This window comes from Chlamydomonas reinhardtii, chromosome 10 (genome assembly GCF_000002595.2).
Source record: "Chlamydomonas reinhardtii strain CC-503 cw92 mt+ chromosome 10, whole genome shotgun sequence".
In the NCBI taxonomy this organism is placed as follows: domain Eukaryota; kingdom Viridiplantae; phylum Chlorophyta; class Chlorophyceae; order Chlamydomonadales; family Chlamydomonadaceae; genus Chlamydomonas; species Chlamydomonas reinhardtii.
This window is the reverse complement of record NC_057013.1, coordinates 4,674,020-4,694,370: the sequence shown is the minus strand read 5'-3', so window position 1 is coordinate 4,694,370 and position 20,351 is coordinate 4,674,020. Positions and strand designations below refer to the sequence as shown.

Sequence of the window (20,351 nt, the reverse complement as noted above, 5' to 3'; positions counted from 1 at the left end):
CTTCATACCGCCATCACGCGGAGTGCGGAGGAGCGTGTGGAGGGCCCTGCTGGTGCCCGTTAGGCTGCTGCAGCGGGTAGGCCGTCACCCAAGTCTGCACTCACCCACGCCTCGGCCGGCCCCGGCCGTCCGCGGAGCACTCCGCAGCTGTTCACGCAAATAACCACTCCGTCATGGCAAAGGCGAATGCCTTGTGCCCGTTTGTGCGCCAGGTTTGAGGCGGGACTTGAAGAGCTGATGTCACTCGCGCGAGCTTTTCACTGTTGCAATCCTCCCAGCTGGTTTCAGGCAAGATTCCAATACAACCTGATTATTTGATACCCAAACGAGCCGACGGGCTCCCAGGCGCGCGCAGTCTTCGCGTCTCCTCGGGAGTGGCGCTTCACCCTCTTTCCGCCAGCGCGGCCCTCTTCCCGCCCCTTTGTCCTGAGTCTTATGCATGACACACATGCTACTCAGCAGGACGGTCATGGTTGTCAAGGGGTGACTATGCGAGCAAGGTGCCCACAAACATGTGCTCGACATTCTTGGAGGCGTGCACGTTGGAGGGTGCATAACTTGTGACAATTTACGCTTTCCTTTGATGCTTCTTGATACGTTGCACCTGTCTGGGGCTTTGCGACGCTGTGGTCGCTGTCGCTTTACGGCAGTGTCTGCAGCCCCTTTGACCGGCGTGCCAGCCCTCGCCACCTGCCCCCGACACTGTTGACCGCGCCGCTTGCGCAAGCTGCCCATACCGCTGAAAGTGTCCACCTGCACCCTGTCCTTCTATCGACGGATTATTTCCCCCAGGTTGCCTTCCGCCCAGGAGCACGGCACGAGATGCCATCAGGACACCCTTATGGGACGTGCAGTCTCAGCGCGCACTCACTTAAAGCCATCTATTCGCATGTTTCCCGTGCGTGCGTACCGTCACCGCTCCACCGCCAAGCACCAAGCACGCGCGCCATACACACACCACCATAACCACTTCGTCACGTCGCACATCGTCAGAGACAGCAACCTCTTCGCTCGGGCGCTGACGCCTCAGCCCAGCGCTACACACCGCTGTGCTCCGCACAACAAACACCAACTACTTGTGCACTACCAGGCAACGGTGATCGGGCGTTCGTGCGCCGCCCACACCACGCCACGCCGCGCGGCGCTCTGCTGCCGCCCCTCATGTAGTGCAGTCCACACCAGCGGCCTGTTCCGTGCCCCCCCGGATGCCCCAACCATCCATAGAACCATGAGCTTGCTGGCTGAATGTGGCTGCAAGTGTGCATCATGCTTGACAGACTTGAACCGCAGCCAACATACTCGCAACACACGGGCCGGGGCACAGGCATCCAGCGGCCTGCCGCCCTCGCGCGTCAGCGTCCCACGCAACGCCTCAGCGCCCCACGCAACGTCCCTCGCAACGCCTCAGCACTGCGCAACGCAAGCTGCCATGTCACATTCTCCGCTTCCGCTCAAAGCCCCGGCATCGGGCTGGCACACGGGTGCCGCGCGGCGCATCCGAACTGCGGGAGCCTGCCTGCCCAAGCTGCACCCCTATCACTCCCGTGCCCGCCTCCTACACCCAACCGCTTGTGTATCACACACACCCCTCGACACGCGAGCCTCCAGCTCACTGATCGCCTGAGGGCTCCTGGCTCGGCCCCGTCGACCGAGCCCGCCGAGGGGTGTCCGATATGGCGCCCTTACTTGGGGTTCCGGAGCACCATGATGACCGAGTCTCCTCGCAAGAACATTTTGCTGACGAAGCGGTCCTTGTTAACTGGCCGCGACGCCTTCTGGCCTTTCCCCGTCTTCGGGATCTCCGTCCACATCTCCTTGACGTTCTCCAGAATCATGTTGCAGTGGCGGTCAAACGCCTTCACGCGTGCAAGTAGCTTATGGTTGTTGCGGCAGTTGATGAGGACCTGGCCGTTTGTCTTGACACTCTGGGTCAGAACAGAGAGGGGACCGGTGCGGTACTCGTCCTCCTCCTTCTTCTCAAGCTCATCAACGGTGGGGTTCGGAGCCTGAGCCATGGCGGCGCACTAAATGAACAGTAAGCGGAGGAAAATGCAGACCGGTGCAGCCGTCACAGAAGGGCGGGCAAATTGCAGTTCGTTAAATTGAAGTGTAAGTGTGCGAGTGGAACGGCTGAAATTATGCTGGATGTTAAGCATTCAAGTCGGGCTCTGGAAAGGGAACGCAAGTGCCCCCATGCGCTTGTGCTGCCCGACAAACGAGAAGGCTGAATTCCAAACGCACGCCTGCATTATTACTACGTCATTTATTGCGCCTGCCATACGAAGCATTCAAACGGAATGCCCTCGACCTCTAGTTGCGTTCTGCCGATGAAGTAAATTCTAGGTTTGAAGGCCAAGACGTCCGCGACTAATGGCGGAGGGCGAAGGGAAACCACCTCTCTCTTGGATAGACTACGAGGAGTCGAAGGCCCGTGAGTACAGCGCGTGCGGGGGTGGCCTCGGGGCGTAAGGTTTCCGCGATTGACGGAAGAACACGGTTGGAGACGCAGCAACCGAGACGCTCGCAACCCCGAGCCCTTTCCTTTATACCGGTAGCTCAAACTCGCCCATCGCGCCCATAATAACCGCAGGCGCCAAGCACGTCTCGCAGCTCCAGGAGCCCGCACCGTATGTGCAGCCCTACCGGCCGCACCCGGGGCTCTCGCCCGGCGGGGCGGCAGGCTCGTCGTCAGCACAAGGGCCCGGGCCCGGGGCCGTCGGCGCCTCGCACAACAGCTTCAGCAGCAGCCAGCATGACGCCACGGGTCTGGCGCGCTCGCGGATGTCAGCGCTGTCGGGCCAGCACGCGGGCAGACCGCAGCATGCTTGGGGGGCCCCCGGGCACCCGGCGGGCGGCGCGGGCGCAGGTGGTGCGGCGGCGCCGTTTCCGATGGGTGCCCTTCAGATGCAGCTAGGTATGGGAATGGGCATACCCGGAATGGGCGTACCTGGCATGGCCATGCTTCCTAGCTACATTGGCAGCCCCGCGTTTCCCTTCCCGGGATCCACCGCGGGAAGCATGCCGCCGTACATGTTCGCGCCGGCATCCGGCGGTGGCGGGCTGACGGCGGCGCCCAGCGTCGCCGAGTCCGGCGCCACAGCCATGACGGCGGCGACGGCGGCGGCGACGGCTGCAGCCTACAATGCGGCGGCAGCAGCTGCAAACGCATCCGAGGTTGGAAGCGAATATCAGCAGTACCAGTACCAGTACCAGGGACTGGGGCAGGGGCCGGGGCCGGCGCAGGGGCAGGGGCAGGGAAACTCGGGGGCCGCAGCGGCCGCAGCGCCCGGCTCTGCGACTGTTGCTGCTGTTGGCGGCGGCGGCGGCGGCGGCGGTGGCGGTGGCGCCGCCGCCTCGGCGCCGGCCAGTGGCGTGTACAACTCGATCCAGATCCAACAAATACTGGCGCACACGCAGCAGCAGATGATGCAGCTGCAGCAGCTGCAGGGCATGCTGCTTATGCAGGCCGGCGCACAGCAGCAACACCAACAGCAGCAACAGCAACAACAGCAGCAGCAACAGCAGCAACAGTTCCATCGCGCCAGCATGGCGAGTGCCGCCGGCGCCGGTGCCATCGCCGGCGGCGGCGGCGGCGGCGGCACTGCCCAGGTGCTTGTCGCGCTGCCCGGCGCTCCCTTGCACACCGGTCAGATGGGCGGCGGCGGCGGCGCGGCGGCAGGCAGGCGGCTATCGGGCCTCAGTGCCAGCGGCGGCGGCGGCGGCGGCGGCGGCGACATGGGAGGCGGCGGCGGCGGCGGTGGCCTGTCACGGACTGAGACGTTCCTCAGCGCAACCTCCTACCAGTCCAACCGGCCCCAGAGCGGCAGCATTCACGGCGGCTCGGCACATGCTACAGCCAATGGCCTGCAGCCCGGCCCTGGCGGCGGCGCCGCCGGCGCCGCTGCCGGCGCCGCCAGCTCAGTTGCTGCTGCAGCCGGCAGTAGCTCCGCCGCCGCCGCGCCTGGCGGCGACAGGGTGTCGCCGGGGCCTCCCAGCCGCAGCAACAGCAGCCTGTCGGCGGCGGCAGGGGCGCTCGGGGCGTCGCCGTCACCATCGCCGTCGCCGCCGCGGCCGCCACAGGGCGTTGCGGCGGCACCGGTCGTGTTTGTACAGCCGTCTCAGCAGCAGCCGCAGCAGCAGTCGCCGCAGCAGTCGGGAGCGGTGGCGGCAAGCCCGGCGGGTTCAGGCGCGGGCGGCTCCGCCGGCGCCGGAGCCGTCTCCGGGCCGCTAGGGGCCCTTGAGTCTGGGATGGCGGCGGCGGCCGCGGCCGCAGCGGACGCGCCAAGGCGGCGGCCGCCAGCGCTGGGACCGGTGCCGTCAAAGTCCTTCACCGCCGAAGCTTGCACCATCGGCGCCGCCATGCCGCCCCGGCCCAAACCGCCGGCGTCCGCGGCGGCGGTGCCGCCGCCGCGGGCGCAGCCGCCAACAGCCCACGAGGGGCAGCAGCCGGAACAGCCGCAGCAAGCAGATGCGCACGCCGCCGCCGCTACGTCATCTGGCGGCGGTACGGCTGCCATTGCGCCGGCGGCGTTGGCGGCGGCGGTTCCAGTAGCCAGCGTCAGCAGCGGCGGCGGCGGTACGGCGGAAGCCGCCGTCAGCGGAGGTGTGGCTGCAGCAGCACCAACAGCAGGTGCCGACGTCCCGACGCCGGGGGCGGTGGTGGGAACGGCAGTGGTGGGAGGCCAGGCGGCGACAGCGGCACCCTTGCCAGCGGCCTCGACGTCAGGCCTGGCGCCGGCACCTCCGTCCCTGGATGTCTTCATGCCGCTGGTATCTTTGGCGTCTTTGGCGGCGGCGGTGGAGGCAGCAGAGGCGGCGGCTGGAGCAGTGCCGGTGTCACCTGCGCAAGCGCTGACGCCGGGCGCCGCAGCCAGTGCTGTGCTGTCGCCACAGCCCACCGAGCAGTCCGGAGCGGCGGCAGTAGCGACGGCGGCCCATGGTGAGCAGTCGCAGTTACAGCCGCCGTGCACCCCTGTAACGACGGAGCAGACCTTGTCCACACTGGACGCAGCCGTGGCGGGCGCGGCGACTGCTGTGGCGGCGGCGGCGGCGGCGGCGGAGGGCGTGTCGGGCACGCATGCCGGCGGCGGCGGCGGCGGGCAGGGCGCTGTGGCGGCGCCAGACGACGACGACGGCGGCTCCAGCGTGCTGACGGGGGCCTTCTCGGTGTCGGGCCACATTGGCGGCGGCGGCGGAGCGGCCGCCGCCGCGGCAACAGCCGCAGGCAGCCCCAGTGGTGCCGTACCAGCTGCTGCTACTGCTGCTACAGCTGGTGCTGGCGCCTCGCCGGGCGGTAGCGCGACCAGCAAGGTGCTGCCGCTGACGGAGGCGTCTTTGTCGGCCTTCGCCGCCGCCAACGCCATGGACGCCGCCACCGCCGCCGCCGTCGACTTGCCGCCGCCGCCAGCAGCTCTGGACGCGGCTCTGGATGCAGCGGCGCCGCCGCCGCACGTGGCGACGGCGGGGGGAGCGGCGGCGGCGGCGGAGCAGGCGGAGGTGCAGCCGACGTCGACGGCGGCGCCTGGGCTGGTGTCGGACCTGCTGGGGTCGTTTTTCACGGACACGCCAGGAGTTGACAGCATGCAACAGACGGCGCACGCCTCCGAGCTACTGCCGACACGGGCCGAGATCGCGGCGGCTGTAGCAGCCAACCAGCAGGCGCAGCACGAGCACGAGCTACTGCAGCAGGAGCAGCAGGAGCAGATGCTACAGCCACACACGCTGCAGGACCAGCACATGGCAGCGGCGGCGGCCGCGGCGGCCGCGGCGGCGGCGGCGGTGGCGGCGGCGACCGGCGGCGTTGGCTATCCCGCTTCGGCTGGTCCGTCGCTCTCCAGCGCGTACCCTGATCCCAACGCCGCTGCAGCGGCGGCGGCGGTAGTTGCGGCGGCGGCGGCCGGCGACCCCGCGTCGGTGTACTACCTCCAACAAATCAGCCAGCTCCAGCAGCAGTTTCAGCACCAGCAGTCGCAGCTGTTGCAAGGCCACGCAACCCCACACCTGCCGCCGCCGCTCGTCGTCGACGGCTCTGAGTTTGGCGGTGGCGCCGCCGCCACGGCCGCCGCCGCCAGTGCCGCCCGTCCGGCCTTTCCGCAGCGCGGTGGCGACGGCGGCGGCGACGGCGGCGGCGGCGACGGAGCGCCAGCGGCGGCGGCTGGGCGTCCGCTGGATGTGGCACCCGAGTCGTCGGACCTGGCGGCTCAACTGGATGAGAACCGCAAGGACGTCCTGGTGTTTGGAGGCCTTGATGAGGTGGGGCTCGGGTGGGCCGTGCTGTGTGTTAAAGAGCACAAGGAAAAGCGCAACGACGCTGTGTGACGTGCTCTGTGTGTGAAAAGAACAGCACGAAGCCCGCTCTGTGCGTGTGTGTGTGTGTGTTTGTGTGTGCGTGTGTGTTTGGCGTTCCCAAGGCGTCGTGCGCAATGCCGCCTCCGCCCCTTCCGACCTCCCATTGGCCGCACCTTCGGCCGCACCCCGACCCCACATTGTCGCACGGACACCTGCGCGGTCCGCAGCCGCAACCACACCTTTGCCATGCACGCCGCTACTTCCACAAACGCACGCTCGCAATACACGCGCACACACCTACACACACACACACGCGCACACACACCCGCAGGACGAGGAGGAGGACGGGGAGGACATACCCGCCGAGGTGAAGAAGAAGTGGTGGCGCAGCAACGAGGTGGTGTGGTTCGCGGGCTCGCTCACGCTCGCGCTGAGCTGCCTGGTGGTGGGGGTCATCCTGCAGACCGGCCAGATCAATCCGGTGTGTGGGTGTGGGTGTGGGGGGGGGGTGCGGGTGCGCGCGCGTGTGTGTGTGTGTGTGTGTGTGTGTGTGTGTGTGTGTGTGTGTGTGTGTGTGTGTGTGTGTGTGTGTGTGTGTGTGTTTGTGTGTGTGTGTGTGTGTGTGTGTGTGTGTGTGTGTGTGTGTGTGTGTGTGTGTGTGTGTGGTCGTGTGTGTGTGGGGGTGTGTGGGGGGGAGTGTAATGCCAGCCCAAACTAAATATCAACCCCTACCGCTACGCAGTACCCCGGCTTGCCCCCCCCCCCCTGTACCATTGCGCACCATTACGAGGCCAAACATGACGGGGACTTAGCCCCTCGGCTGTGGGCTCATTCCTCACGTCCAGTTAGCGTGCAGTTGTGCGAACGGGGTGGGAGGGGGCGTACACCGAATCCAATGCAATAGAGCGAGGAGGAGTGGGGGGTGCGGGGGTAGGGATGCCCGGAGTGCGCTGGGACGCGCCAGTGCACACAAGTGCATTTGCGCTGTGGGAGCGTGTCGTCAAGGCAAGAGCGCGCGGGCGGGGCGGGGGCGGGGGCGGGGGTGCCGAGAGTTTGCATACGGTCTCGCGAAAGCGTCACCATGATACTATGCACGATTGATACCAGAGAACTGGCCGGGAGCTCGCAAAGTTATGCGTTGCTACAGGCAAATTCAAGGGTATTGTGAATGAAGCACTTCTTGGCCTGCGCTTTGGTCCATAGAGGTAACATTACATACAAACTGGCACAACCGGGCGCTCTCTGATGCTCGATTCTACCGCAAGGGCTTCTGCCCCTCCCCCTTCGAGTGAAGGGGCAACCAAGCCAAACTAGCGGAGCACAGGCAGAGGGAAGGGCGGGGCGTTGTCTTCTGGGGCGGGTGTGGGGAAGTACAAATGCCCCGCCCCACGCTGCTCCGCTGGACCATTGGGACTCCATTCATCGGGCTCGGACTTCACGGACATCGGTAACAACGCGCCTGCTGTGCTACTGTTCCTGGCTACGCCTTCACTTCTTAAACACTCATTTGTGTAACCCTCCCCTCTTTCCCGTGCCTCCTTCCCCACGTTTTTAACCTTGCAACCCTCTCCCCCTTTCCCCACGACGATGCGCCCGCCGGTGTCCTGCTCAGTCTGCTGACACCTGCAATGGGTGCAACCATTCCCCTCAGGCCACCAAGCGTGTGATGGTGTGGCGCTGGCTCTACTACATCGCGGGATACATCGCCATCTACTACTGCGTCTACATAGTGGTGGACCGATCATTCAGGATCCTTGAGGTGAGAGCGACGGAACGTGAATGCGATGCTAATAGTTGTATCGTTAGTTGTTAATCTCATGTGTGTCACGTCACATGTGTGAGCAGCGTGCCAGGGCCAGGCCCAGAGCCAGAAATTGCGTGCAGTCCCCGCGTGTGTGGCGGTTTGCGAGCCCTGTCGTGCAAAACCGCACCTCTAAAAAGCCCGACCGAAACTGAAAGCAAAATTACCACACAGCCATCCGCACCCACCCACCAGCCGCGCACTCCTGCCCTGCCGTTGCAAATTGTTTGCCATTTGCTGGGGTTTGGGAATCAGCTGCACCCTACGGGACTTCACCAACCTGCCTTACCACTGTCCCATCGCACACCCACTCACCTGCTGACCCACATGAGGCACGGCCCTTGTCGCCCGTACCAAACCCGCAGTGGATGTACTTCCGAGAGAATCTCACCTACCTCAAAAACATCAAGGATTCCGTCACGATGCTCATCAGCTGGTTACTCATGCTGCTGTGGTTCCAGGCGTGCTTCAAGTGAGCGGCGAAAGCGGTAAACGAGTGCGATGGGACAGTATGGGAGTGTGGAGGCGGTGGCAGTTGGCACGTGGCGCTGAGGTTATGGTGGCTTGACTCTCACAATCGGCTGGGTCTCGGTGGGAATTGGAAATGGAGTTGGGAGTTGGAGGGTTTACTAGCAACCAATAATGTGCTGCGACGGTTGTCGGTGTGCGGCGTGCAGATGCGCCTTCCGCCGCTGTGCTCCCTGCTCCACCTCCACCACCCCCAAGCCCAACCACCAACCACCAATCCCAACCCCCATCTCCACAACCCTCGCAACCCCCAACCCCCAACCCCAACCCCAACCACCAACCCCCACAATCCCCCCAAACCCCAAACCCCACAACCCCCCACAACCCCCCAACCCCCACAATCCCAAACCCCAAATCCTCACAACCCTCACAACCTTCACAACCCCGGTGCTCCCAGGTGGATGTGGTGCGAGTCGCCCGACCCGGCCGACCCCTCCGCCGCCTTCAACAACTGCAACGCGCCCAACTACCTGGCGGCGGTCAGCGGCACCTGGAAGGCCACCCTGTGCATCATGCTGGCCACACTGGCAAACGTGGTCAAGGTGCGGACCCGGGGCAGTGGCGGTGTACGGCGGTGTGGCGGTGCGGTGTGCGGCGCGTGTGAAGATGTGGCGGCGGTGTGGCGGTGTGGCGGCTTTGGCGTGCGGCGCATCGCGTGGGACGCGTGTCGCGTGTCGCGTGCATGCATTGTCTGCGTGTCCTATGTGCAGATGCGGATGTGGACGCCTGTTCGTGTTTTGTGCAGCTTTCGTGGCAGGCTTGTTGCCTGCCAGTTGGACGGCTCATGCAGATCGTCAGGTTGCTCCTGGCCTCTGCCTCGTACCTGCCCCCTGCTTCCCCCTGCCGCCTGCTTATCCCTGCCGCCTGCTCTCTCTATCTCTCTCTCACACACACACGCACGCACACACACACACACACACACACACACACACACACACACACACACACACACGCACAGGCTGTGACCGCCAAGGTGAGCTCCATGCACTTCTACAAGACCGCGCACTACAAGAAACTCAAGACGTCGCTGGAGAAGGAGTACTACCTGCAGGTAGAGGCGTGTGTGTGTGTGTGTGTGTGTGTGTGTGTGTGTGTGTGTGTGTGTGTGTGTGTGCGTGTGTGCGCGCGCAAGTGTGTCGAGGGGGGGCACGTGCGCACTGTGCGCCGCTCATGCCATGACCATGCCTACGTCAATCCCTGCTTCCTCACTCCCTCCCTCTCTCCCTCCCTCCCTCTTTCACACCCTCTCTCCCTCTCCCTCTGTGTTACAACTCGCTTTCCTTTATCATTCATAAATGTGCTCTCCCCTTTCCCCCTCTCCCCCTCTCCCTCCTGCCCTGCAGCTGCTGTCCGTGCCCCGAAGCCGCATCCTCGCCCAGAAGGCCGCCGAGGAGGCCGCCACCGCACGCGCCGCACAGCTGCGAACCGGCTCCATCATCCTCCGCCACTTCCACAAGACAGCGCCCGCGCCTGGCGGCGGCGTAGGCAAAGGGGCGGTTATAACCGCTGGCGGCGGCGGCGGTGGGGACGGTGGCAAGGGCGGCGCTAAGTCCGCCAAGGGCCGCTCGGTGTCCATGGGGCGGCTGCCCGTCACAACGCCGGCGCCCGCGGCGGCGGCGGCGGCGGCGGCGGCAAGCGACGCTGAGGTTGCTGGCGGCGGCCGGCTCAAGTCAGCAGTGTCAGTGCCATCGGCGCCGTCAGCGACGACGGCGGTGGCGGCGGTGGCAGGACCGCTGCCGCCGGACCCCCGCGGCTCGGGCTCTGGGTCCGGCGGGCGCGAGAATCAGCAGCTGGAGGCGGTGTCGCTGTCGCCCTTCGCGGCAGCAAGCGGGGCGGCGTCGCATCAGTCTCACCACCACCATCACCATCACCACCACCATCACCCACGTCACGACGTCCGGGCCGAAGCCGGCGCCAGCCACAGCCTCAGCGGCGGCGTGAGCGGCGCCACCGGCGACGGAAGCACCAGCGGCGACGGCGATGGCGACGGCGACGGCGACGGCGGCTCTGTGGGCGTGAGCATGTCGCGTGCTGGCAGCAGCGCCAGGCGGCAGCGCTCGCGTAACTCGGGCTGGGCGGGCTTCTGGCAGAAGCTGGAGGGCCTCGCGACCAAGAACGCGCCCTCGGCACAGCAGATGTGTGGCGGCAGCGTCCTCCCGCTGGAGGAGCTGACGCCGGCGGCGGCGCGATGCCAAGGCGGCGGCGCCAGTGGCGGCGGCGGCGGCGGCGGCGGCGCGAGTGGGCTGGACACGGTCGCTGAGACCGCAAGCACCCTCAGTGGCGGCGGTGGTGATGGTGTGATGCGCTTCGTCAATGGCGGCGGTGGCGGCGGCGGCGGCGGCGCCAGGGCCAGCATGGGCTCCGGCGGCGGCGTCGAGCTCAGCGGTCCTCTTGGGGAGCTGCCCGCAGCTGGCGACATCGCATTACTCATCGGTAGCGGCGGCACTGACTCACCGTCAGCCGCCGCCGCCGCCGCCGCCACGCACATCACTCCGCGACAGCAGTCGTCAGCGGGTGCCTCGGGCCGGCGGCCACTTCCGCCGCCGCCACCGCCGCCGCCGCCGCCAGCGCCACGGCCGCCGCCGCCGGCCCCGCCGCCGCCTGGTGTGCCGCCGCTGCTGCCGCCGCCGCCCATCCTCCCGAGCGGCTCCGTCAGCGCCGCCGCCGCCGCCGCCGCCGCCGCCGCCGCCGCCGCCGCCGCCGCGCCCGCCTCAGCGGCCAGCAAGCCGGGCCTCGCACCGCCGGGCTCACACACCTCCGGAGCAGCCGCCCCGACTAGCATGGGTCCAGGCGCTCTGGGTGTGGTCACCGCCGAGCCGTTCCTCACACGGACCTCGGCATACTTTGACGCACAGGCACCGCCATCATCGCTCGCTGCCGCCACCGCCGGCACCGGCAGCATGCCCCGCCGGGTCTCCCTCCCACCGGCACCGCCCGCCTTCGGCAGCCGCCCATCGCCGCCAGGCCTGCCGCCGCCGCCGCCGCCGCCGCCGCCGCCGATGCCGCCGACACCGGGCTCCCTCCTGCCAGCGTCCGGGCCCGCCGCGCCGCCGCTGCCGCCGCTGCCGCCGCTGTACAACGCCAACCAACAACGGCCGCCGTACACCTTTCAGTCGCCGCCATCGATTGCGGTTGGCGGCGGGCTGACGCTGAGTATGCCGCCGGGGGTTCGCGCGCCGGGGTTGCCTGGCGTTGGGTTGGATTGGCAGCAGCAGCGCTCGCCGCTGCCCATGCAGCCGTTGATGCTGCCGGTGGCGGCGTCCGGGCTGGGCGGCAGCTCTGCTTCTGGCGCGGTGAGATTTCGTGTGAATGAGTAGCCGTGTGTATCGTGTGCGCGGGTGCCGTGTGAGGCCCGCCCTTTGGGGGCCGCTTGAAATACATCGCGTGAGTGCGCCAAACGCTTGCTTATTGTCCTGTTCCTGCACGCCCGGTGCCTTGTGTTGGGCCTTGGGTTTCTGATGTGGCATGCAGGCGGTGTCGCCTGAGATGCGAAGACTGCTAGCCGCGAACTTTGGCGCCGCCGCCGCCAGCGGCCACTGGGGCAGTACTGGCGGGACCGGCGGCGGCGGCGGCGCCGCCACCAGCGGACACGCCGCCAGCCCTTTTAGCACTGGTTTGCAGTACGCCGCTGCGGCGGCGGCGGCAGCGGCTCCGCCGGCGGCGCCGCCGCCGCCGCCGCCGGCGCAGGCGGCCTCATCTGTCGTGCTGGTGACGCCGCCGGCCTCGCCCAGGGACCACGAGGACGCGCACGGCCACAACACAACGGCCGTTGGCACAGGTGACCAGCACACCCTCCCCGTCCACGGCGGCGGCGGCGGCTCCGCCGCCGCCGCCACGCCCGCCGGGCGGTTTGCGGCGTTGTCGGCGGCGGTGGCGGCGGCGTTTGGGAGCGTGGGTCATGGCGCGTCGCATGCGGGCGCGGCGGGGGCTTATGACGAAGCCGCACCCGCCGCGGGATCGAGGAGGAGTTCCAGGGCCGGAGCAGGAGGTGGCGGAGGTGGCGGAGGAGGAGGAGGAGGCGTTGCAGGCATGTTCAGTAGCACCTGGACGCAGCGCCTGTCGCGGCTATCCGGCGGCGGCATCCCTGGCGCGGGCGGCGGCGGTGGCGGCGGCGCGGGTAACAGTGGTGCCGCCGCCGCCGGCACTGGCGGTGGCACTGGTGGAGGAGGTGGAGGAGCCGGCGGCGGCTCGGCGCATTCCGGCGCGCGGCTCAAGCGCTCCATGACCAACATTGGTGAGCCGGAGTCAGCATACTGCGCGCGCGCGCCTGTGTGTGTGTGTGTGTGCATGTGTGTGTGCATGTGTGTGTGCATGTGTGTGTGTGCATGTGTGTGTGCGTGTGTGTGTGTGTGTGTGTGTGCGTGTGTGTGTGCGTGTGCGTGTGTGTCCGTGTGCGTGTGTGTGCGTGTGCGTGTGCGTGTGCGCGCGCCTGTGTGTGTGTGTGTGTGTGTGTGTGTGTGTGTGTGTGTGTGTGTGTGTGTGTGTGTGTGTGTGTGTGTGTGTGTGTGCGTGCGTGCGTGTGAACATATCGTAACATAGCTGTGAGTGCGACGCTCCTTCTTTTGCCCTCGCAGCCGACGTTGAAGCCCGCCGGCGCATTGATGTGATTGGGTCCGAGGTGCTAAACGCAGTGCCGCACTCGCTGAAGAAGCGGAAGGTAAGAGCGGGCGACTGCGTCTGAGGACGGTTCCAGACGAAAATGGCATATTTGTGTCTGGGCTGCACAAGCGACAGCAGCAAGCAAGACGTGTGACACACGCATGGCCATAAAGCCTGGAAGGATGAGAAGTATGGAAGTGTGAACACGCATCTTGCGGCAACACAGGCCATGTACGAAATGACGGAGGAGGAGCTTGAGAAAATGCGCACTGCCATTGTGATCAAGACCTACACGGGTGAGACGCGTTTAGACGTGTGTGGTGTGGTGTGAACTGATAGGCACATTGATGTTGTTGGTCCCCGCTGCTGTTGGTGTCGCTGTGGCAGTCATGCAGGAGCAGCAGCCATATGCACGGCTCAGGAGATCGTGCGTCTCACCTGAAAACCTAGAGCTTATTCCCACAGTTTGTGCTTTGGTAATTACAACCCCCCAACCCCCGCCTCAACTGCTGAACTGCCCCAACTGTCCAACCTAACCGTCAGCGCTGATCCGCAAGCACGGCTCCATGAGTGAGGAGGCCCAGCTGCGGGAGCTGAAGACCGTCAAGCGCTTTAGCAAGGCCCTGTTCTTCAACATTCGCGGGCCCGACGACAGCAAGTGAGTCACAGGACGGGGCAACACGGCTGCACGGCATCGAAAGCAACACGCAGCCATGCATGGTCCCACATCTATGGGATGCTAGGCTCCAGCGGGAGCAAATCAGTTGATGCGGTTGTGAAAGGAAGCAAGGGCGAACTGCGACACCTGAGCTTGCAATATCTGGATTTGACATCGCACAAGCACAGACCGGCACTGCTCGCAATAGACTTGGACGGCTTCCTATCTCCGTGTGTCTGCACGCAGGACGGACTTGACCCTGGATGACTTCCAGCTCTTTTTCGGCGAGGACACACTCATGGCCAAACGCGCCTTCGATGTGTTTGACGCCGACGGCGACGGCAAGGTGCGGCGGCTGGGGGGCATGCGCGGCTGGGGGGCACGTGCGGTCACGCAGGGGCAGGAGCGTTTGCGGTTTCGAATGGGCAGGGGCGGGGGCGCGTGCGGTCCTGTGGGGGCAGCGGCAGAGCAGGGCAACGGGCACGCTACGGGTCTGCATGAAGGCCCATCCGTGCGAGCCTATCCGTTGCTGCTTCTGTTCCTACTCCTGCTTCTGCACCTGCTCCTGCTCCTTCTGCTGCTGCTGCTGCTGCCGCCCGCACCCACACCCTGCACTCACGCCCACGCCCCCAGATCAGCCGGGCGGAGATGCGCGAGAGGGTGGTGGGCGTGTACGCGGAGCGCCGCAACATGGCCCGCAGCCTGAGGGACACAGACTCCATTGTGCAGGTGGGAGGGAGGACGAGGGGTGTGTGCGTGTGGGTGTGTGGGTGTGTGGACGTGTGGAAGGATCTAGGTGTGTGCGTGTGGGTGAAACGGCACTGACACGTGTGGTGAAACGGTGAATTGAAAACACGCTGTGTGTGTGTGTAGTATATCCGTGGTGGGGCCATACGTTTGTGCGTTGCGGCGTTGTGGGTGGGGCAGGGTGCATTTTGGCACCCAAATTTGACACGTTCCATGTTTTGTCCCCACGTCTTGACTTGCAGAGTCTGGAGCTGGCGCTGGGTGTGGTGATCCACTTCCTCTTCTGCGCCCTCTACCTCACCATCTGGTACGTGTGCGTGACGGGGCGTGACGTGTGTGTGACGGGGCGTGACGGGGCGTGAAAACGAACGCGTGACGGGGCGTGTGTGTGTGTGTGTGTGTGTGTGTGTGTGTGGCGTGTGTGTGTGTGTGCGTTTGTGTCTGCGTTCTGCATTTGTATGTTTGAATGTATGCGCGTGTGTGTGCGTGCGCCTACATCCTATACGTGCACACGCTCATGTGCATCCCATTCTCTGTTACAAACACATACACACACTGTCTTTGCGCTTTGCCTTGTGCCCTTTACCCCCCCCCACACACACACTCTGTCCTACGCGTAATGTTTTCCTTGTGCCCTTCAATGCACACACATGCACGCACACACAGGGGTGTTCCGCTGCTGGAGGGCTTCAGCGCCTTCAGCGCCACAGTGCTGGCGCTCACATTCATCTTCGGCAACGCCGCCAAGTGAGGGGAGGGGAGGGGAGGGGAGGGGAGGGGAATGGACTGTTGGGAGGCACAGAAGCACGGTGGAAATGGAGGTCGCGATCAGGATCGAAATCGAGGAGGGGTTCCATACAGTGCATCAGGGGCCATGTGTGAGGCGCCGTGCAGTGTGCACGTGCCTTTATGCCCCTTCTGCGGGCAGCTTTGCGCCGCCGCCCTCTCACATTGCAGGGTGCCTTGTACTCACGTTGGTTGCAGCCACAACGCTGACCGCAACCAAAACCCAACACAAAATCATCAAACAGGAACGCGTTCGAGTCGGTGTTGTTCCTGTTCTTCGAGCACCCCTATGACGTGGGTGACATGGTGTACTTTAATGGCGACTCGGCGCGAGTGAAGCGCATCAGCCTCATGTACACCGACTTTGTAAAGTGAGTTTGGCGCGGCGTAACGGTAGCGCCCTGTGATGTACGGCGTGGGTAGGTTTGGGTGTCGTACACGCCTGCGGCAGCACGGCCGCGGGTTTCGATGTTGCACCGCCTGCCGTGTGTCGGGGGTGTGGGGGGGGGCAGTGGGGTGTGGCATCGGGCTGTCCGGTCCGGCCTGTTGGGCTCGGGCGGCCACACCATCGACCGCACTGCCGCCAGATTGCATGGGTTACAAGAGGGATCTGCTGACGCGGTTCGAGGGCGATACCTTCCCTGGACCTCAGGGCCGTGCCACAAACTGTCGCTAGTGCCGCGGCTGAGTTAGGGCCCGGCTGCGCGTGGGGCGAGCGCTGTCGTGTGCCACATCCACCGGCGGCCCCGATCCGCCGACAAATGATGCTGCGGTTGCTTGCACGACCCCCGGCTCTGCGTGCCGCCCGCTGGACTCACGAGCGCTGCGTGTGATTGTGTGCCGTGCTTCGATTCGAATTCACACAGGTGGACGAACGAGGAGATCTATGTGCCCAACTCCAAGATGCTCGCCACTGACATCATCAACTGGACGCGCACTCGCACCAAATTCGAGCTGCACAAGTGAGAGAGAGCTAGCACCGCTGCCGCTGCCGCTGTTGCTGCGGCCCTGCCTGGTGTGGCCGACGTCCTCACGTCCCTACCTACCTGTATCCCTGTGCCTGGCGCCCTGCATCACCCCCCACTCCACCTTGCACGGACGGCTGCCCCCGTACACAAACCTCAACTCCACCGCCCTTAGCTAGTCATGAATTAGTATTATCGCACCTTTGGTCTTGCTTGGAATGGTGAAAAGTACCCCCCCCCCGGCCTGGTTGTGCCTGCCTATAGCTCCACTCTTTCTTTGATCAACCATGAACCCAATCCCCTCCCCCGACTTAATTTATCATGAATGTAACCTTCCCTCTACCGTCTACCACTTCCTGAAGTAATCATGAATGTAACCCCCCCCACACACATACACACACACACACACACACTCCCACACACAGGATCCTGGTGGACGTGGGAGTGGCGTGGGACGTTAAGGAGGACATCAACAACGCCCTCATTGCACACTGTAACGCCAACCCCTCGGTGAGCGTGTGCCCTGCTTGCTGGCCGGCGTGGCGGGATGGATACGGGTGGGGATACGAGCTAACTGCGCTCAAATATCTCCGCTGAAGACTTGACAATACCTCTTCGATACCACCTTCCAAGAAAACACATGGACCGCGCTCCACGAACCACGTTCATAACTCAACAGGACTTCACGGGCGTTCCGAAGATTTCGTTCCGCGAGCTCGTGGATCCGCTTAAGGTGTACCTGGGCATTGGCTTCACCTACAATTTCCCACGTAAGCACGTGTTCTGTTGGTTTTTGTCTTTGTGCCCTTGGCTGTGGTGTTTGGGGTTTGGGACAGAACATTGCTGCAGTCTGTGGTGCAGTCTTACAACCTCCCCCCGCTTACAACTAACGCCTGTGCCTTGTTTAGTTTCAACTGATACTTATAACCCCCCGCCACCCCGCCACCTCCTGCTACAGCCGACGACTTCGACCGCCTGGTGCCGGCACGCGACCGGGTGGGTGCCGCAGCAGGCTGTAGCAGGCAGCAGCTGCCTTGGCTTGGCTGTAGCAGGCAGCAGCTGCTTTGGCATCAGCAGCAACAGCAGCAGCTGCAGCAGGCGGCGCCCTGCTTCCTTGCGCCTGGGCATAACCTCCCTGCGGCTGCAGCTGGCGTTGCGGTTGCAGGGTGGTTGTAACTTGGTTGTGACCTGCAACACCTCTGGTCCGTGTGCCCTTACCGTGTGTGTGTGTGTGTGTGTCGCAGATCATGTATGTGGTTCAAGCCAAGCTGGCAGAGCACAAACTGCGTTTCAGTCAATACGAGGTCAACACACTGGAGATGAGCAAGGTGAGCTGCGGGGATGGCTGAATGCGGTTTACGCCATCGTCTAGAATCGAACGAGAGGGGTGCATGGCAAGGGCGCGATCTATCCGTGCTCCACGGGCGACCTGCGGAATGGTGGTCTTTGGCACAAGCAGCAGGGAGATTGCTGCCACTGCTTGTGAGCAGATTCACGCCGGGCTCAAGCTCTGTATGTGCCCAACCTCCCCGCCGCTTCATGCCTCATGTTTGGCTACACCGTTTGTGCCCGCGGCCTCGCCCCGCCTCCCGACTTGTCCAGTATCTTCCCGTCATTAACTTTATCATGCATGGACCCAACTTTCTTCTGCAGGACACTGCGATGCTGCTGCAGATGCGGCAGCTCCAGACGCTGGCACGGGAACGGGAGATGGAGTTGGAGGCCGCGGCAGAGGCGGCAGAGGCCGCACAGGAAGACGCGGCAGCCGCCTTCAACGCCGCTGCTGCCGCCGCCGCCAGGCCAGCGGCCGCACCGCTCCCGCCCCAAGGCCAGCCTCTGCCCGCACCGCCGCAGTCTCCATCGGCGGCTCCTGCCTTGGCGGCTGGGGCGTCAGGCGGCTCCCGGCAATGGAACTCCGCGGCCTCGGCTAACGCCGGCGGCGGCGGTGCCGCCCTTGCCGCCGCAACCGGGGCTCTGCCCGCGCTGGGTGCGGAGGGTCTGCAGCACCGCTACGTTGCCGCTGCGGCGGCGGGCGCGGGTGCTGGATCGTTGGGGCAGGCGGAGAACGCGCCAGCGCCGGGTGCGACTGGGGCGGCTGCGGCTGCGGCGGGCGGACTGATGGCGCCTGCGGCGGCGGCGGTGGTGGCAGAGGAGGATGCATTCAAGTCCAAACGTGATTGAGAGATCGAGGCGAAAGGTGACTAGGCATCAAGGGATTCATACTTTCCAGTCAATTATTTTTTGGATACTTTGAGGGGTGGAGGTAAACGAGCGCTTGGGTGCAGGCGTCGGAAGAAGCCTGCTGGAGTGTATGGTATATGGCTTGGCACGTGCAATAGGCAGCTGAGGTAGGGAGAACAACGCACCGACAAGCATTAGCAGGAGAAGGAGAGAGCGCATTGATGCAGCCGCATGCTTCGCCGTCGCCGCCATCGTGGCCGAGCGTGTGCGCGTGAATGAACATGTCTTTGCCTGTGCCAGTGCCATTGCACGCACGCGTGATGGAACTGATGCGGCGTTCGCTGCAGGCTCAAGGGCTTGGGGTGCTCGTATGGGCTTGTCGTATTGAGGGAAGTGGCGCGCATTGTGGTGGTGCACTCGTGGTCCGACACCGACTGGGCTCATGCGAGCTTACGGAATTCGTGTGTCGTGATTTGGTTCGTGCCTCGCGGTCTTGGATTGAGAAGCTTGATGCGTGCTGTCCATTGCCGTGGCCGCGTGTTTGTGGGTTATCAGTTACTGCGTTGTTATTGCAGCGCGATGTGCGGGCGCCTTGAAGCGGTTCCGTACCGTCCGGTGGTTAGCGAGGTGAGCTTTGTGTCTCTCATGCCGTATATATGTGGTGTATACCGTATTTATGCAGCCTGCTACCAATCCTGTAGTGGTTTTTATTGCGCATGGTATGTAGTAAACCGGTGCCTATGCACGCTCCCGACAGGCAGGTGGGGGGCAGCGGTCATTTGCGGCACGTGTGCGGGATGTGTCTTCGTAGGTCTGCGTGACGCAGGCGCCACCATCAAGGACATTTGTGTTGGCGCCGAAGCCGCAGAGCAGCTCAGGGGAGTCCACTTGCAAAGCACACTAGGCAGCGACTGTCGCATATTTTTTTGTGTGTGAGCGTGCCAGGGGGGGGGGCGAAGCCCCCCAGGAACACCCCGGTCCGTGCGTTCGTGGCGAGGTCGGTTTGGAGATGGCGTAGCGGGCAGTCGGCGGCGGGGCCGGGCTGAGAGCCTGAACGGCGCTAGCAGGGCGTGGGGCTGAGGGTGCACGTGTTGATTGGCGGCGAGTGACGTGACTAGTTTGTTAGCTGCGGGTTAGCACGGACTGTGCACCCCACCCAACCGGCCACGTCCGGATTTGCGGGGATGCCAAAGGCCCCCAACATAGAGGCGTGTGCTTAGTAGGCGCCCGCGTCAAGGTGGCTGGGTTGATAACGACCCGGGAGGGGAGGGCTCAGCCCTTTTCCTGCCTCCCTAAGGCAGCCACCTCCTTGTTTGCGGGGAACGCAGGTGCGGACTGAGCAGTATGGAAGCAGTAAAGGAAGTAAGGCATGATCGGAGTAAGATGGTGACATGGCGTCAGGGTTATCGAGTAGATTACACCTGTGCGAAGGGGGGGCTGCTGTTGTGTGTTGAACCTGAACCTGAACTCTGAAGGCACCCGGTTCAGGTTTAGAGTCTGGGTCAGATTTAGAGTCAGGGTCTGGTTTAGGTGCAGGTTCAGGGCAGGAAAGCAGGTGTGGGTAGGTGTGGAGCCGTCGTGGCAGGCGCAGCTACGACGCTGGGCCAGGAGCAGCCTCGGGTGCAGCACGTGGGGACCAGGCGTGGGCCATGGAGACGGCGGTGACGGCTACATTGGACTACTGGTGAAGGAATGGGAGTATAGCACTATGGCAGCACTGCCATTTGCTGTGCGCTTGCTGGGGGGGGGGGGGGATGAGGGACACATCGACACGGCCCCGGATGGGCGACCTGCTGCT

General features: G+C 64.6%; 2 protein-coding genes across 2 annotated transcripts; one reads left to right on the top strand and one right to left on the bottom strand.

Moving 5' to 3' along the window:
* Positions 1-771: 771 nt before the first annotated feature.
* Positions 772-2,131, bottom strand: CHLRE_10g453450v5 (uncharacterized protein). The gene has a single exon (XM_001698296.2). It carries the CDS (start codon positions 2,013-2,015, stop codon positions 1,683-1,685), a length of 333 nt encoding a protein of 110 aa, XP_001698348.1. The 5' UTR covers positions 2,016-2,131; the 3' UTR covers positions 772-1,682.
* Positions 2,132-2,293: 162 nt separating this feature from the next.
* Positions 2,294-20,269, top strand: CHLRE_10g453400v5 (uncharacterized protein). The gene is made up of 23 exons (XM_043067003.1): positions 2,294-2,431; positions 2,591-6,252; positions 6,620-6,769; positions 7,940-8,047; positions 8,455-8,561; positions 9,015-9,159; positions 9,576-9,668; positions 9,961-11,910; positions 12,089-12,851; positions 13,192-13,274; positions 13,443-13,512; positions 13,760-13,874; positions 14,121-14,220; positions 14,508-14,603; positions 14,864-14,928; positions 15,288-15,368; positions 15,653-15,778; positions 16,274-16,369; positions 16,798-16,882; positions 17,052-17,142; positions 17,331-17,368; positions 17,617-17,700; positions 18,026-20,269. The coding sequence occupies exons 1-23, from the start codon at positions 2,371-2,373 to the stop codon at positions 18,551-18,553; spliced, it is 8,697 nt and encodes a 2,898-aa protein (XP_042920400.1). The 5' UTR covers positions 2,294-2,370; the 3' UTR covers positions 18,554-20,269.
* Positions 20,270-20,351: the final 82 nt, after the last annotated feature.